Source organism: Balaenoptera ricei, chromosome 14 (assembly GCF_028023285.1).
Source record: "Balaenoptera ricei isolate mBalRic1 chromosome 14, mBalRic1.hap2, whole genome shotgun sequence".
Taxonomy (NCBI): Eukaryota; Metazoa; Chordata; class Mammalia; order Artiodactyla; family Balaenopteridae; genus Balaenoptera; species Balaenoptera ricei.
The window spans coordinates 69,951,843-69,969,814 of record NC_082652.1 but is presented as its reverse complement, the minus strand read 5'-3'; the positions used below and the strand labels follow the sequence as shown (position 1 = coordinate 69,969,814).

Below are 17,972 nucleotides of genomic sequence, written 5' to 3'. Positions count from 1 at the left end.
TATTCCCCTTTCCCATACCTACTCTACATCTGCCTACTTTTGTTCATTCTCCAAGGACTTGAGGAAGCCATTCTTATATATCGTCAGTGTCTACTGGAGAGTTGGTCAAATAGGAGCATACTAGGCAATGACCAGAAGCAGGACTGTACCAAAATTAGGAAGAAGGCAAGCAAAAGGGAAAGAAAAATGAAATAAAGCAAACACCAGTATAAAAATAGGCAGAGACTATTAATCAAGGAGGATTAGAGGATGTTTACAGGAAGGCATAGTGGCCCAGAATAACCCATCTCAGAGGAAAACATTTGTAGTGCACCAAACCAACATTTATGGCCTTTTGTAAGTATCTGAATATTTTATCTGTAAAGAACTGATTGGATCTGTTGTAAAGTATAGTTATATATGTTGCTCCTAACATTCTTTTAGACTGTAAATTTCTCAAAGTAGGAATGAAAGAAGAAGCTGGAATTTTTTTTAGGATAGATTTAGTTTGTTCCATGGAAAGAGATCTCTAACATAAACAGGAGAATTGTACCCAGATAACAATAGTGGTATAATGTTTGCATGGTCTCAATTATAGGTCAATATCTGGGTACAAACTCATTGTTAAAAGTCCCGTAGTTTCTTGGCAAGATGTGGAAATGTGTGCTCAGATTGTCTTTGGGAAAATTTAGTTAGTGTATACAAAGCATCAAGCATGAAGTCCATCTAACAGTAAGTGCCCCTGTATGTTAACTGTAATATTTACCTTGCAGAGTTGTTGGGAAGATTAGATACTATATGACAAGTGATGAGATGTCTAGTACTTAGTAGGTGCCTAATAAATGTTAGTGTGATGAAGCTGCTGTAACCGATGTTGTTCCCCAGTACGCAGGCTTTGCATTTTGCAACTCTAGTGGGTGCCACTCATATCATAGTCATTGTAGATTTGTTAACCATATATATATATATTTTTTGGCAGGTGGCAGTAGAGTGCCTTGGGAAGGGACAATTTGTATTTATCTGTACAGGGACACCAATCAAACCAATAGTGATACTGCAAGTTTGTAGTCTTTGCAATAATAGATGTATAGATAATTCCTCTGTATCCTTTGTGGTTAGGTCAGATGTAGGAAACTTTGTTACATTCTAACTGACACATTATAATAGGGTATTAGCAAATGAGAGTGTCTTTAGAGAAAAACAACCAGAATTAATGTTAAATAAAGAAATGTTGAAAGAATGCTTTTTATGTATTTGGGAAAAGAGTCATTACGTCTGGGGAATTTTACAGGTTAGCTGACTCCAGATACTGGAGGGGCTACCCATGATAAAGGTCATCTGTTTTGCTCATTTTATTCTAAGAGTAAAAAATAATAGTTCACATTATTTGAAATTTGTAATTTGTCATCCTGTGACTCTAGAAGCAGTGACATATGTAATACAAATTCAAAGCAGTATATGTTCTAGAAACTATATAATCTGTCTGAGTTTGGAATGCGTTTGGATAGAACTACGATTGGTAGATGGAAGACTTGGTAAGCCAAGCCAGCTCAGTATGAGAAAAAAAATCGTTAGTTTATGTTGCCTATTCACGGGCACACCGCTTCACACAATGGAGCATGCCTTCTTACTGAAAGTTCTTTAGCAGAAGTTAGAGAGGACCTCTTGTCAGGAATATTCTAGAGGAAGTTCTTATAGGATGAGTGGTTGGCCTCAAACAACCTTAAGGTACCTTCTAGTTGGGAGATTCTTTGATTCTATGACTAGGCAATATACTCCAGCAAATAGAAGAAGCATTTCGTTTTAAACAAATGTTCTAGCACTGCAAATCATCAGATTATAAGAATGTCGTCTAGCCGAAATGGATTTACGTCGTAGCCTGCAGTGCAGTTCTTGGTGCCAGCATGTAGGTATTGATCAAAATGATAACTTTTAGTACTGCTTCTCTGAGTGTGGCCCATTCTGTGTATTATTATGTGACAAAGATTTGTAGTTATTTAATTGAAAATTGTACTTTACAATAAGGTTCGCAGTGAAATTATTTAAAGCATGTTAGGGAGACTGACTAACCTGTCGTTGCTTATAAATCTCTCCTCCTTGCAATAGGTGTGTTCATCGTTGCTGCTAAGCGGACACCCTTTGGAGCTTATGGAGGTCTTCTGAAAGACTTCACAGCTACTGACTTGGCTGAATCTGCTGCCAGGGCTGCCTTGTCTGCTGGCAAAGTCTCGCCTGAAACTATTGACAGTGTCGTTGTAGGCAATGTCATGCAGGTTAGCAGGGCTGAAGGGACATATTCATTCCTATTGCTTTCTTTTATCAGTTTCTAAAAATAATCCCTTTAACGTGTTGTAATGGTGTACTAGTTAATAATAGTTGAAGGTATTCATAATTTGAGGAGTCCTCTGACTCCAGAAGCAATGGCATATATAATTCAAAAGGACATATATAATTCAAAAGAACATACATCCAGAAACTATATATCTATCTGAGATCTATCTGGGACTTGGGATACACTTTATTGCTTCTTAAATAGCAAATTAATTTCCTCGACTTATTTGAAGTAAATTGGTTCTCTCTGTGTGCCACTAAGAGTAGCAAACCCAAGCAATGCAACACATCTCCCATAATTTCTTACACACAGTAGGAGCTTGGTCAGTGTTCTGTGGGAAACGAGAAGCTCCTTTACCCTCTACCTTGCTATGTATGGTGTACAAACTAGATGATTCATTTGCAGTAATTGAAAGCTGAATATTCCTTCAAAGTGTGGCCATGAAGTGGGGACTGTCTTACTCTTCCCAGACCTCACTGGTGGGACGGAGGCTCTACATTGAGTGCATTGCCACTGACAGTACTGGGGCCCTAATCACTGTTCTCCTGACTCATTAAGGAAGGTGGTTACAGAGTGAGAAGGGTGAGGCAGGCTGAGAAGACTTGAGGCTACTGCCACCTCCTGCGCTGAGCGCTTTCAGCTCTTAGAGCTGGGATAAGGCTCAGAAAAAGGTGCACAGTTGTCCCTTGTGAATAATGCTGCTTTGAACATCAAGTACAAGTTTGTGTATGGACATAGGTTTTTATTTCCCTTGGATGTATACCTATGAGTGTAATTGCTAGGCTCTATGGTATCTCTACATTTAATTGTTTCAGAAACTTTCAGACTGTTTTCCAAAGCAGCTGAAACATTTTACATTCATACCTACAGTGTATGAAGGTTCCACTTTTGCCACATCCTTGTCAACACTTGTTATTGTGTGTCTTTTTATTATAGCCATTCTAGTGAATATGAAGTAGTATCTCATTGTGGTTTTAATTTGCCTTTCCCTGATGACTGATGATGTTGAACATCTTTTCATTAGCTTGTTGCCATTGCCATGTCTTCTTGGAGAATGTCTAATTCATATCCTTTTCTCGTTTTTTAATTGGGTTATTTGTCTTTTTATTATTGAGTCATAAGTGTTCTTTATATATCCTAGATATGAGTCCCTTAACAGATACATGATTTGTAAATATTTTTCTATACTTTGTTATATTTTCATTTCTTAATAATGTCTTTTGGAGTATGAAAATTTTAAATTTTGATGAAGCCCAGTTTCAGTTGTTGTTGCTCAGGCTTTTGGTGTCATTATCTAAGAACCCATTTCCATATTCTAAGGCCATGAAGACTTATCCCTATGTTTTCTTCTAAGTTTTATAGTTTTAGCTCTTACATTTAGGCCTTTGATTTATTTTGATTTAATTTTTATATGTGTTTTGAGGTACAGGTCCAAATTCATTCTTCTGCATGTGGCTATCCAGTTGTTCTAGCACCATTTGTTGAAAAGACTATTCTTTCTCCCATTGGATGGTCTTGGCACTGTTATTGAAAATCAGTTGACCATAGACACATGATTTTATTTTGGGACTCCCAGTTCTCTTCTACTGATCTATATGTCTATCCTTTTTATGTCAGTTCCACACTGTCTTGATCATCACTGCTTCTTTGTAAGTTTCGAAATCAAGAAATGTGAGTCCTCCTACTTAGTTATTCTTTTCAAAGTTGTTTTGGCTATTCTGGGTCTCCTGCAGTTTGATAATTTTAGAATCTGTTTACCCATTTCTACAAAGAAGTCAGCTAAGATTCTGATAGAGATTGTTTTGAATCTGTAGGTCAATTGAAGGAGTATTGCCATGAACATGGCATGTTTTTTCACTTGTATAAATCCTCTTTAATTTTTTCAACAATGTCTTAGAGTTGTCAGAATATGTTTTACACTTCTTCTGTTAAATTTATTTTTAAGTATTTTGTTCTTTTAGATGCTATTGTGAATGGAATTGTTTTCTTATTTCATTTTCAGATTGTTCATTGAAAGTGTATAGAAATGCAGCTGATTTTTCAAAAAAAGAAATGCAATTGATTTCTATATATTAATCTTATATCCTGAAACCTTGCAGAACTCATTTATTACTTCTAATGGTTTTCTAGTTGATTACTTAGGATTTTTTATATATAACATCATGTCATCTGAGAGTACAGATAGTTATGCTTCTTTCTTTCCAATCTGGATTTCTTTTATTTATGTATTTATTTTTCTTGCTTAATTGCTCTGTCTAGAACCTCTGATGTTGAATGAAAGAGACAAAAAATGGATATCCCTGTCTTGTTCCTGATATTGTGGGGAAAGCATCCAGTCTTTCACCATTAAGTATGATTATATGGGTTTTTCTAGATGCCCTTCATCAGGTTGAGGAAGTCCTCTTCTTTTCCTAGGTTATTGAATGTTTTTATCATGAAAAGGTGTTGGATTTTGTCAAGTGCTTTTTCTATGTCAATTGAGATGATCATATGATTTTTGTTTTTTATTCTGTTGATACAATGTGATATATTAATTGACTTTCAGGTGATGAAACAACCTTACCTTTCTGGATGACCCTTACACTGGTCATGGCATATAATTCTTTTTATACATTGCTGAATTCTGTTTGCTAGTATTTTGTTGGAGATTTTTATATCCATATTCATAAGAGATATTAATCTGTACTTTTTTGTGATGTCTTTGTCTGGTTTTGATATAAGGATAATTCTGGCTTCATGATGAGTTGGGAAGTGATCCTTTTCTATTTTTTAGGAAGAGTTTGTGAATAATTGGTATTAATGCTCCTTTAAATGTTTGGTAGAATTCAGTAATGAAGCCAGTCTGGGCTTTTTTGGTGAGTAGTGTTTTGATTACTAATTAATTCAGTCTTCACTTGTTATAGGTCTATTCAGATTGTCTATTTTTCTTTGAGTTGGTTTCGGTAGTTTGTGTCTTTCTAGGCACTTGTCCTTTTCACCTAAATTATCTAATTTATTGGCACACAACTGTTCATGGTAGTCAGTTCTCATTATTCACAGTAGTTATGTTTTATATAGTTGCCGTGTACACTGAATTAGCAACTATTGAACCACTGCTCCCAGGGGAAATGACAGGGTGAGGTTCCTGTGAGCCTATGGTCACAACATTTTTGTTAACTGATCAGTACATAACCTTGTTTTATATATGTTTCGTATTTAATATATATTGTTGATTCATTAGCATTAAACTCACAGCCAACAGCACTATCACTCATGCCTGAATGAAGTTTATCTAACACATATTTTCTCTGTGAGGCACATCACTGCCTTCTTAGGGATACTGGACAGCAAGGACTTCAGCATTATATACTTGGGGGCCATTTTAAACAGCAAAATCACCCACAAGAAGCACAAAAATGCATAAAACTAAATAGGCTGCAGGAAGATCACTGTTCTAGGATGAGAGCTGAAGCAAGAAGGCAGAGTGTCCCCTTGTTCATCCTTAGCTAGGAACGTGCATATCAGGCAGCTAAAATTTTTCTCCACTCTGCACGTCTGCAAATGACCACAAAAGTGCTGCCAGTATTGATTTTGGGGGTTACAAATAAATTTTAGCAAGTAGGTGAATTTGCAAGTATAGAATCTACACATAATAAGAATCGACTATATTTTGAACTTATATATTTATGTCCTGCCTATTTTGAGAGGTGTTAAAGTTCTTGGTGTTAAAGGCACTAATGTACCTTTATTGTAGAGAGAGCTAAAGCAAATTTGATAAAACGTAAAGAATTGGTCCATCAAGGTAACTTTAGGGTGTTCATTGTACTATTCTTGTAACTTTACATTTTATCAAATTTGCTTTAGCTCTCTCTACAATAAAAGCTGTTGTTATTGTTAAAAAGAAAAAGAAGTCGTTTCATCCCTTCTTACTCAAAGTGTGGTCCTTGGACCAGCAGCATTGGCCTCACCAGAGCAGTGGTTAGAAATGCAGAATCTCAGGTAGTTCTAGACCTACTTATTGAGAACCTACATTTTAACAAGATGCCCCAGTATGCATTTTAAAGTTTGGGAAGCAGTGGTCTAGTCCCACCTCTTATTCTCCTGACCATTGTTCATCTCTCTCCTTCCTAGGTCAGCCAGCCTCAGCCTTGGTTACACATTACAATCACCTGGGTGCTATTAAAAGTAACTACTGATGCCTGTGGCCCCCTCCAGCCTTTCTGGTTTAATTGGTTTGGTTAGGAGCTTGAGCATCACTGTGTTAATGAAGCTTCCTCGGTTGTTCCACTGTGCAGCCAAGGTTGAGAACCATAGCCTCTAATGCTGCCTCTGTCAAAGAACGTACTACTTCGAGATAGAGTATTCCATTTTTAAACAGTTCTAATTGTTATGAAATTCTGTGTTCTACTGAGGATTTAATATAAGGATTTCTCATACTTTGTTTAAAAACGAGTTGGCCAAATTACAGTTTTTATTCAAATCATTAACACGTATTATATAAAATATGCTGTACCTGTATGCATTGTGTCCTACCTTAGAGCCATATAATTTATAATTTTTGAAAAATTGTGAACATTTTACTGTATTGTGTCCTTCTTCTTAATTCCTAGATATATAGAGGAAATTCTTTTTCTTTTCCCTCTGTTCCAGACTTCTTCAGATGCTATATACTTGGCAAGACATGTTGGTTTGCGTGTGGGAATCCCAAAAGAGACCCCAGCTGTCACTGTTAATAGGCTCTGTGGCTCCGGTTTCCAGTCCATTGTGAATGGATGTCAGGTATAGGCAACATTTTATTTAATTCTCTGAAAATATTAATAGTTATTAGAGGAAATGACTCACTTCCATATAACAGTGTAGGTTTTTAATTTTATAGTACTTATTAGGAGAGGTCAATATTTAATTTTTCTTGGAAAAATATTCATAGAAAATAGTTTCTTAAAAGCTAGTAATGAACCCTGAAAACATTATGCTAAATGGAGTAAGCCAGTCACAAAAGGACAAATACTGTATGAGTCCACTTATATGAGGTCCCTCGAGTGGTCAGATTCATAGAGACAGAAAGTAGAATGGGGATTGTTGGGGCTGGTGAGGAAGAGAGAATGGGGCGTTAGTGTTTAATGGGTATGGGGTTTCAGTTTGGAAATTGAAAAAAGACTTCTGGAGATGGATGGTGGTTGGTTGCATAACAGTGTGAATGTACTTAATGACCTGTATACTTAAAATTGGTTAGAATGGTAAATTTTATGTTATGTGTATTTTATCACAAGTTTTAAAAAGCTAGTCATGACTGTCATTCTTATTGAGTGCTTCCTATGTGCCAAACACTGTGCACATAGATTTACATTCAGTATCTCATTTAATCTTCACAACTGTCCTATGAGGCAAGAACTATTATTCCCATTTTACAGGCAAGGAAACTGATTATTAAAGGCATTAAGGTTACTAAGTTGTAGAGGAAGAATCTGAACCCAGGTCTGTGAGAGTGCCCGGCAAGGCAGTTTGAAACACTGAATAAAGACTCTAAGATGAGGAAGGGAGTTGGAGAATTTAGAGGATGATAAGAAATGTATTTTATTACAGAGGAACTGAATGATACTGTTGGTAGAAGTACAAACTAGCATAATCTCTTCAAGGGATAGTTGGGCAAATACATTTGTTCCCTTGAGCATAAGGAAAAGGGATATAGTAAAATCTAAGTTGTCAAAGTCTTCATGTTATTACAAAATAAAAGATAAAACATTGTAATGAATAAATCACTTTCAGGTTAATTTATTTCTGTAACAATATATCAGGTAGTGACCCTGATTTTCCTAGCAATCATTTTAAACATCAGGCTCTTGGAGGGTTTTTTGGGGTTTTTTTCCCTCCAGATTTAAAGTGATTTATTTTCTAATAATAAAAACATAACATGTTCATTATGGGGATTTTAGAAAAATAGAGAAGAAAAATAATAAAAGTACCCTAAATTCCTACCTCTAGACAAGGTCACTGTGTGAATTTTAGATATATATTTAAATAAATAATTGGGTACTTAGATTACATAATTTTTTACTTCATATCTCAACTTTTTTCTAATTCTTTCTTCTTCAGTCATTGCTGATGACTTTTGGAAGACTCCTTAGACCCGGTCTTTTTCCTTTTGGCTTAGGGATCAGCAAATTACAGCCCATTGGCAAATCTTGCCTGCTGCTTGCTCTTCTACAGCCTACAAGTTAAGAATATTTTTTACAGTTTTAAATAATTAAAAAATTAAGTGAAGAATAGTATTTTATGACACATGAAAATTATATGAAATTTAAATGCAAGTGTCCCTAAATGAAGTTTTATCAGAGCACAGTTACACTCATTTTATAACTGTGTTATCAAAGTTTTTCTGTTAGGTTACAAGATTCATAAACCTCTCTTGTTTCTGGAACCTCTCTCAGGTTAAGCTTTGAGGAAGAGAATCAGTAGCCATATTAGTTTGCCATTTAATTTAAAATTGTACATTTATCTTTAACTTGCAAAAACTTGGTTAATTATTGGTACTGAAAAAGTCCTCGTTTTTGTTTAATTTTCATTATAGGCGTTTTTAATGTCTACATAAAACCTCAAAGCTATAACATTGTTAATTATGCTTATTGTTGAAATAACATTCAGGTAAATGTCTTGATAGCGTACCCATGTAACAAGGGGTTTATAATATTTTAATTGCATAGATTTTAGTAATCAGAACTTGCACTGGACATTTGATACAGAATTGAAGGACAACTTGGCTCATTTACTAATCAATTTTGTTCATTTATAAGGGGCAAAATCAACTTATTTTCTTGTTTCTCTATGTTACTGGACAGTCGTTCCTCAAATTTCAATAAGCTTCAATTTCATTTCCTGAATTCAGCCTCTGGGGTGCTGCACGGCTGTTGTAAAAATAACAGCAACTACATGTACAACCAGTGCAATGAAATATCCAGGAGCATGTTGAGTGTAGCTGCAGACGAGTGATTGAAAAGCTGCAATGTGTAACATGCTATTTTTCGTGTAAATGTACAAAAACTAGTTGTCTGAGTTCACCTTTGATTTTCTTTGAGAACTTATACAGAACATTCCTAAAACATACATTTACAAACTTTACAATATGTTAAATAATTTATGGTTCAGGTTCATCTGTATACTGCTTTTTTTTTTTTTTTTTTTTTAATTATAACCGTAGACAGCCGGGTACACAAAAGCTACAGATCACCACAACGAGATACATGCAAATCTTGAATTCTTAGAGGATATTTTTTAAAGATTAAACTTTCTTTTTAACCCATTCTATAATAAAGAGAACAAGCTGAGTTGGATAGATGACTCCATAAATCTCTCTAATTATTTCACACTAAAAATAAAATTTGAATCTACTTTATTAACAGAAAAGCAAAGGTACATGCAGAATCCTCAACTATAGTGTGTATTATCACACCACAACGTTAAATGTAGCTGTTTTCACTGCACAACTTTTGGCAGCTAAAGCTGCATATATTATCCCACACGGATGATAGAAGGAGGCCAATCTTAACATATGCAAAGGAAATTCACAGCCTCAATAATATTCATTGTGATAGTTAATAACTCTGAAATTTCAAAACATTTTCTATTTTTTCTAATCTGAATCATCATGAATCAGGTTCCAATTTTTTCTCTTTTAGTCCTTAGAGAAAATAAATATTAGCTGGCCCCTGGTGAAAACTCATTCTTTAACTCGGTCTGTAAAATAACATCTTGATCTTGGTGAAAATGAACTAGGTCTAAATATACAGCTTTGGGGATTTCCTCAACTCCTTTTCATTTTGTCAATGTCTTTTTAAATTGTGGAAGTCAAATATAGACTTTGTTCTGAGCCATATGACTTGGGATTTTGTTCAAATGGAATCAAATTTGAATTAGGAACAAATTAATCTAATCTACTTTTATTACAGGTGTAGGCAATCTACATACACAATCTTCCATCATTGTCAAATATAGTAACATAATGCTATGGATGATAACTAGGATTGTCCTATTCTGAATCCATATAAATGAATGGTCTGCTTGTTTTGATATAACAAAACGTGGAAAATGTCTTAAAAATAGATAGGAATATAAATCTAGTTAATGTAATATATATTATAGCAGAGTAGGAGAGAATCAAGATGATTAAATGTTTCTGTAACCTCAAGGTAAGATTTTACTCCTCTGCCTAACACTACTAAATTCTTCCCTTTAAAACACAGGAATATTGTTATTACTAAATTTTCTAAGGGACTAGGCTAAATGCAGTTTCATCATTAATGTTATTATGACTCTAAGAAGAATATTGCTCTGACTTCTTTTAATACTATTATTCCTGAGCCCTTAAGTCTTAAATTTCTGGTGGTTTCTTCAAGGCACTTAGATTTTATACACTGTCTTACTAAATATTGGGAAACAACACCACTAATAATGATTATTACTCTTGATTCCTTTGTGGTTGGAAAGAAAATTTGTGTGAAATTGACCTTGAACAACTTTCCACCAAGGAAATCATGTTTTTAGGCTTTTGTTGTTATTAATTTTACCCTTTCTTCAGCGTACTTAGCGCATATGTTTTGCTTTTTCACCAAGCTTATAGCAAAGATGAATTGCTTGACCAATTATCATATATGTGATGGCAGGACTGGTAAGACAAGAGAGGGAAAAAGTATATAAGAAAAGAGAATGGCATAATAGAGAATAAAAGTGGTGCTTATATATTGAGAACTATATCCCTCCTTAAATGAGGTTGACATTATTACAGATCAGACAGAGTTTTCCTTTGCTGCTGTCTATATTTTATCACAGCTATAAATTTTGAGACCTTATGTGATTTTCATTACTATAATGGGACAAAAGATTTTATATTCACATTCTTGGGATGGAGTCCATTTTGTTGTATTCAAGATAGTAATTTAAAATAGAGAAGCCATGAGACTTAGTTTTCTACTTAGTGTAACTGATATAAGCATGCATACTTCATTAGTTAGTATAATTAAGTGAGATAATAAGTTTATGTAATATTAATAAGAACTTATTTCATGAGTTCTTATGTGCCAGGTTGTATGTTACAATGCTTTATGTATATTATTTAAAATATCTAAGTGCAACCTACCACCATTAGTTCTACTATGCCTTGCTGTCTTGAGTTTTCTGTTATTTTAAAATTATGCAATATTATATCCAGTAGGTAGATCTTTTTTTTTTTTAACATCTTTATTAGAGTATAATTGCTTTACAATACTGTGTTAGTTTCTGCTGTATAACAAAGTAAATCAGTTATATGTATACATATATCCCCATATCACCTCCCTCTTGTGTCTCCCTCCCACCCTCCCTATCCCACCACTCTTAAGTGGTCACAAAGCACTGAGCTGACTTCCCTTTGCTATGCAGCTGCTTCCAAATAGCTATCTGTTTTACATTTGGTAGTCTATACATGTCAGTGCTACTCTCTCACTTCATCCCAGCTTCCCCTTCCCCCTGCCTGGGTCCTCAAGTCCATTCTCTAGGTCTGCGTCTCTATTCCTGTCTTGTCCCTAGGTTCATCAGAACCTTGTTTTTTTTTAGATTCCATATATATGTGTTAGCATATGGTATTTGTTTTTCTCTTTCTGACTTACTTCACTCTGTATGACAGACTCTACGTCCATCCACCTCACTACAAATAACTCAATTTCATTTCTTTTTATGGCTGAGTCATATTCCATTGTATATATGTGCCACATCTTTATCCATTCATCTGTTGATGGACACTTAGGTTGCTTCCATGTCCTGGCTATCGTAAATAATGCTGCAATGAACATTGTGGTACATGTCTGTTTTTGAATTATGGTTTTCTCAAGGTATATGCCCAGTAGTGGGATTGCTGGGTCACATGGTAGTTCTATTTTTAGCTTTTTAAGGAACCTCCATACTGTTCTCCATAGTGGCTGTATCAATTAACATTCCCACCAACACTGCAAGAGGGTTCCCTTACCTCCACACCCTCTCCAGCATTTATTGTTTGTAGATATTTTGATGATGGCCATTCTGCGTGGTGTGAGGTGATACCTCGTTGTGATTTTGATTTGCATTTCTCTAATGATTAGTGATGTTGAGCATCCTTTCATGTGTTTATTGGCTCTCTGTATATCTTCTTTGGAGAAATGTCTATTTAGGTCTTCTGCCCATTTTTGGATTGGGTTGTTTGTGTTTTTGATATTGAGCTGCTTGTATATTTTGGAGATTAATCCTTTGTCAGTTGCTTCATTTGCAAATATTTTCTCCCATTCTGAGGATTGTCTTTTCATCTTGTTTATGGTTTCCTTTGCTGTGCAAAAGCTTTTAAGTTTCATTAGGTCCCATTTGTTTATTTTTGTTTTTATTTCCATTTGTCTGGGAGGTGGGTCAAAAAAGATCTTGCTGTGATTTATGTCATAGAGTGTTCTGCCTATGTTTTCCTCTAAGAGTTTTATAGTGTCTGGCCTTACATTTAGGTCTTTAATCCATTTTGGATTTATCTTTGTGTATGGTGTTAGGAAGTGTTCTAATTTCATTCTTTTACATGAAGCTATCCAGTTTTCCCAGCACCACTTACTGAAGAGACTGTCTTTTCTCCATTGTATATTCTTGCCTCCTTTATCAAAGGTAAGGTGACCGTAGGTGTGTGGGTTTATCTCTGAGATTTCTATCCTGTTCCATTGATCTACATTTCTGTTTTTGTGCCACTACCATACTGTCTTGATCACTGTAGCTTTGTAGTATAGTCTGAAGTCAGGGAGCCCGATTCCTCCAACTCCATCTTTCTTTCTCAAGATTTCTTTGGCTATTCGGGGTCTTCTGTGTTTCCATACAAATTTTAAAATTTTTTGTTCTAGTTCTGTGATAAATGCCATTGGTAGTGTGATAGGGTAGTGTGATTGCACTGAATCTGTAGATTGCTTTGGGTAGTAGAGTCATTTTCACAATGTTGATTCTTCCAATCCAAGGACATGGTATATCTCTCCATCTGTTGGTATCATCTTTAATTTCTTTCATCAGTGTCTTATAGTTTTCTGCATACAGATCTGTAATCTCCTTAGGTAGGTTTATTCCTAGGTATTTTATTCTTTTTGTTGCAGTGGTAAATGGGAGTGTTTCCTTAATTTCTCCATCAGATTTTTCGTCGTTAGTGTATAGGAATGCAAGAGATTTCTATACATTAACTTTGTATCCTGCTGCTTTACCAAATTCATTGATTAGCTCTAGTAGTTTCCTAGTAGCATCTTTGGGATTCTCTATGTATAGTATCATGCCATCTGCAAACAGTGACAGTTTTACTTCTTCTTTTCCAATTTGGATTCCTTCTATTTCTTTTTCTTCTCTGATTTCTGTGGCTAAAACTTACAAAACTATGTTGAATGATAGCAGAGAGAGTGAGCAACCTTGTCTCGTTCCTGATCTTAGAGGAAATGGTTTCAGTTTTTCACCATTGAGAATGATCTTGGCTGTGGGTTTGTCGTAAATGGCCTTTATTATGTTGAGGTAGTTTCCCTCTATGGGTATTCTCCCAATTTCCGGAGAGTTTTTATCATAAATGGGTGTTGAATTTTGTCGAAAGCTTTTTCTGCATCTATTGAAATTATCATATGGTTTTTCTCCTTCAATTTGTTAATATGGTGTATCACATTGATTCATTTGCGTATATTGAAGAATCCTTGCATTCCTGGGATAAACCCCACTTGATCATGGTGTATGATCCTTTTAATGTGCTGTTGGATTCTGTTTGCTAGTATTTTCTTGAGGATTTTTACATCTATATTCACAAGTGATATTGGCCTGTAGTTTTCTTTTCTTGTGACAACTTTGTCTGGTTTTGGTATCAGGGTGATGATGGTCTCATAGAATGAGTTTGGGAGTGTTCTTCCCTCTGCTATATTTAGGAAAAGTTTGAGAAGGATGGGTGTTAGCTCTTCTCCAAATGGTTGATAGAATTCTCCTGTGAAGCAATCTGGTCCTGAGCTTTTGTTTGTTGGAAGATTTTTAATCACAGTTTCAATTTCAGTGCTTGTGATTGGTCTGTTCATCTTTTCTATTTCTTCCTGGTTCAGTCTTGGAAGGTTGTACTTTCCTAAAAATTTGTCCATTTCTTCCAGGTTGTCCATTTAAGTGACATATAGTAGTTGCTTGTAGCAGTCTCTCATGATCTTTTGTATTTCTGCAGTGTCAGTTGTTACTTCTCCTTTTCCATTTCTAATTCTGTTGATCTGAGTCTTCTCCCTTTTCTTCTTGATGAGTCTGGCTAATGGTTTGTCAATTTTGTTTATCTTCTCAAAGAATCATCTGTTAGTTTTATTGATCTTTACTATTGTTTCCTTCATGTCTTTTTCATTTATTTCCGATCTGATCTTTATGATTTCTTTCCGTCTATGGTTTGAAGAACCAAAAAACTTTGGGTTCTTTTTTGTTCTTCTTTCTCTAATTGCTTTAGGTGTAAGGTTAGGTTGTTTATTTGAGACTTTCCTTGTTTCTTGAGGTAGAATTGTATTGCTATAAACTTCCCTCTTAGAACTGCTTTTGCTGCATCTCATAGGTTTTGGGTCATCGTATTTTCATTGTCATTTGTTTCTAGGTATTTTTTGATTTCCTCTTTGATTTCTTCAGTGATATCTTGGTTATTTAGTAGCATATTGTTTAGCCTCCATGTGTTTGTATTTTTTACAGTTTTTTTTTTTCCTGTAGTTGATATCTAGTCTCATAGCATTGTGGTTGGAAAAGATACTTGAGACGATTTCAGTTTTCTTAAATTTACTGAGGTTTGATTTGTGACCCAAGATATGATCTATCCTGGAGAATGTTCCAGGAGCACATGAGGAGAAAGTGTATTCTGTTGTTTTTGGAAGGAATGTCCCAAATATCAATTAACTCCATCTGGTCTAATGTGTCATTTAAAGCTTGTGTTTCCTTATTTATTTTCATTTTGGATGATTGGTGAAAGTGGGGTGTTAAAGTCCCCTACTATTTTTGTGTTACTGTCGATTTCCCATTTTATGGTTGTTAACATTTGCCTTGAGATACTCCTATGTTGGGTGCATAAATATTTATAATTGTTATATCTTCTTCTTGGATTGATCCCTTGATCATTATGCAGTGTCCTTCTTTGTCTCTTGTGATAGTCTTTAATTTAAAGTCTCTTTTGTCTGGTATGAGTATTGCTACTCCAGCTTTCTTCTGATTTCCATTTGCATGGAGTATCTTTTTCCATCCCCTCACTTTCAGTCTGTATGTGTGCCTAGGTCTGAAGTGGGACTCTTGTAGACAGCATATATACAGGTCTTGTTTTTGTATCCATTCAGCCAGTCTGTGTCTTTTGGTTGGAGCTTTTAATCCATTTACATTTAAGGTAATTATCGATATGTATGTTCCTATTACCACTTTCTTGTTTTGGGTTTGTTTTGTAGGTCTTTTCCTTCTCTTGTGTTTCCTGCCTAGAGAAATTCCTTTAGCATTTGTTGTAAAGCTGGTTTGATGGTGCTGAATTCTCTTAACTTTTGCTTATCTGTGAAGGTTTTAATTTCTCCATCGAATCTGAATGAGATCCTTGCTGAGTAGAGTAATCTTGGTTGTAGTTTTTTCCCTTTCATCACTTTAAATATGTCCTGCCACTCCCTTCTGGCTTGCAGAGTTTCTGCTGAAAGATCAGCTGTTAACCTTATGGGAATTCCGTTGTATGTTATTTGTTGCTTTCCCTTACTGCTTTTAATTTCTTTTTTTTTATATTTAATTTTTGATACCTTGATTGATATGTGTCTTGGCATGTTTCTCTTTGGATTTTTCCTGTATGGGACTCTTTGTGCTTCCTGGACTTGATTGACTATTTCCTTTCCCATGTTAGGGAAGCTTTCAACTATAATCTCTTCAAATATTTTCTCAGACCCTTTCTTTTTCTATTCTTCTGGGACCCCTATAACTCGAATGTTGGTGCTTTTAATGTCGTCCCAGAGGTCTCTGAGACTGTCCTCAAGTCTTTTCATTCTTTTTTCTTTATTCTGCTCTGAGGCAGTTATTTCCACTATTTTATCTTCCTGGTCACTTATCCATTCTTCTGCCTCAGTTATTCTGCTATTGATTCCTTCTAGAGAATTTTAAATTTCATTTATTGTGTTGGTCATCATTGTTTGTTTGCTGTTTCGTTCTTCTAGGTCCTTGTTAAATGTTTCTTGTATTTTCTCTATTCTATTTCCAAGATTTTGAATCATCTTTACTATCATTACTCTGAATTCTTTTTCAGGTAGGCTGCTTATTTCCTCTTCATTTGTTTGGTCTGGTGGGTTTTTACCTTGCTTCTTCATCTGCTTCATATTTCTCTGTTTTCTCATTTTGTTTAACTTACTGTGTTTGCGGTCTCCTTTTTGAAGGCTGCAGGTTCATAGTTGCTGTTGTTTTTGGTATCTCTCCCCAGTGGGTGAGGTTGGTTCAGTGTGTTGTGTAGGCTTCCTGGTGGAGGGGACTGGTGCCTGTGTTCTGGTGGGTGGGGCTGGATCTTGTCTTTCTGGAGGGCAGAGCCACGTCTGGTGGTGTGTTTTGGGGTGTCTGTGAACTTAGTATGACTTTAGGCAGCCTCTCTGCTAGTGGGTGGGGTTGTGTTCCTGTCTTGCTAGTTGTTTGGCATGGGGCATCCAGCACTGGAGCTTGCTGGCCATCGGGTGGAGCTGGGTCTTAGTGTTGAGATGGAGATCTCTGGGAGAGTTCTCGCCGATTGATATCACGTGGGGCTGGGAGGTCTCTGGTGGTCCAGTGTCCTGGACTCGGCTCTCCCACCTCAGAGGCTCAGGCCTGACACCTGGCCAGAGCACTGAGTCCCTGCCAGCCACACGGCTCAGAAGAAAGGGAAGGTAAATAAATAAATAAATAAATAAATAAATAAATAAATAAAAACAAATAAAAAAATTTTTTAAATTAAAAAACAAAAAAGAAGAGAGCAACCAAACCAATAAACAAATCCACCAATGGTAACAAGCACTAAAAGCTAAACTAAGATAAACATAAAAATTAGAAATAAATCAGTCGCAGAAAGCAAACCCCAAGTCTACAGTTTCTCCCAAAGTCCACTGCCCCAGTTTTGGGAACATTTGTTGTCTATTCAGGTATTCCACAGATGCAGGGCTCATCAAGTTGATTGTGAAGATGCAATCCACTGCTCCTGAGGCTGCTGGGAGAAATTTCCCTTTCTCTTCTTTGTTCGCACAGCTCCTGGGGTTCAGCTTTGGATTTGGCCCCGCCTCTGCATGTAGGTCACCCTCAGGCGTCTGTTCCCTGCCCAGACAGGAGGGGGTTAAAGCAGCGGCTAATCAGGGCTCTCTTCCTCACTCAGGCCGGGGAGAGGAAGGGGTGTGGTAGTCATAACTGGAATGCCGGCCGAGCCTATGGCAGCAGAGGCTGGCATGACATTGTAACAGCCTGAGGTGTGCTGTATGTTCTCCTGGGGAAGTTGTCCCTGGATCTCAGGACCCTGTCAGTGGCATGCTGCACAGGCTCCTGGGGGGGGGGTGTGAGCAGTGACTTGCGCTTGCACACAGGATTCTTGGTGGCAGCAGCAGCAGCATTCTCAGTTCATGTCTGTCTCTGGGATCTGAGCTGATAGCCGTGGTTCATGCCCATCTCTGGAGCTCGCTTAGGCAGTGCTCTGCCTTCTGTGGGCACATGG

The 17,972-nt window shown here is 36.2% G+C and overlaps 1 protein-coding gene across 3 annotated transcripts in view; it reads left to right on the top strand.

Annotated features, from left to right (window-relative positions):
- The window catches only part of ACAA2 (acetyl-CoA acyltransferase 2), a 42,040-nt gene that overhangs the window by 5,925 nt on the left and 18,143 nt on the right, over positions 1 to 17,972 (top strand). For all 3 annotated transcript variants that reach the window (XM_059894729.1, XM_059894730.1, XM_059894731.1), the window contains exons 2-3: positions 2,086 to 2,252; positions 6,941 to 7,069. In XM_059894729.1, the coding sequence (XP_059750712.1) occupies positions 2,086 to 2,252; positions 6,941 to 7,069 (296 nt within the window). The remainder of the gene's footprint in view (positions 1 to 2,085; positions 2,253 to 6,940; positions 7,070 to 17,972) is intronic.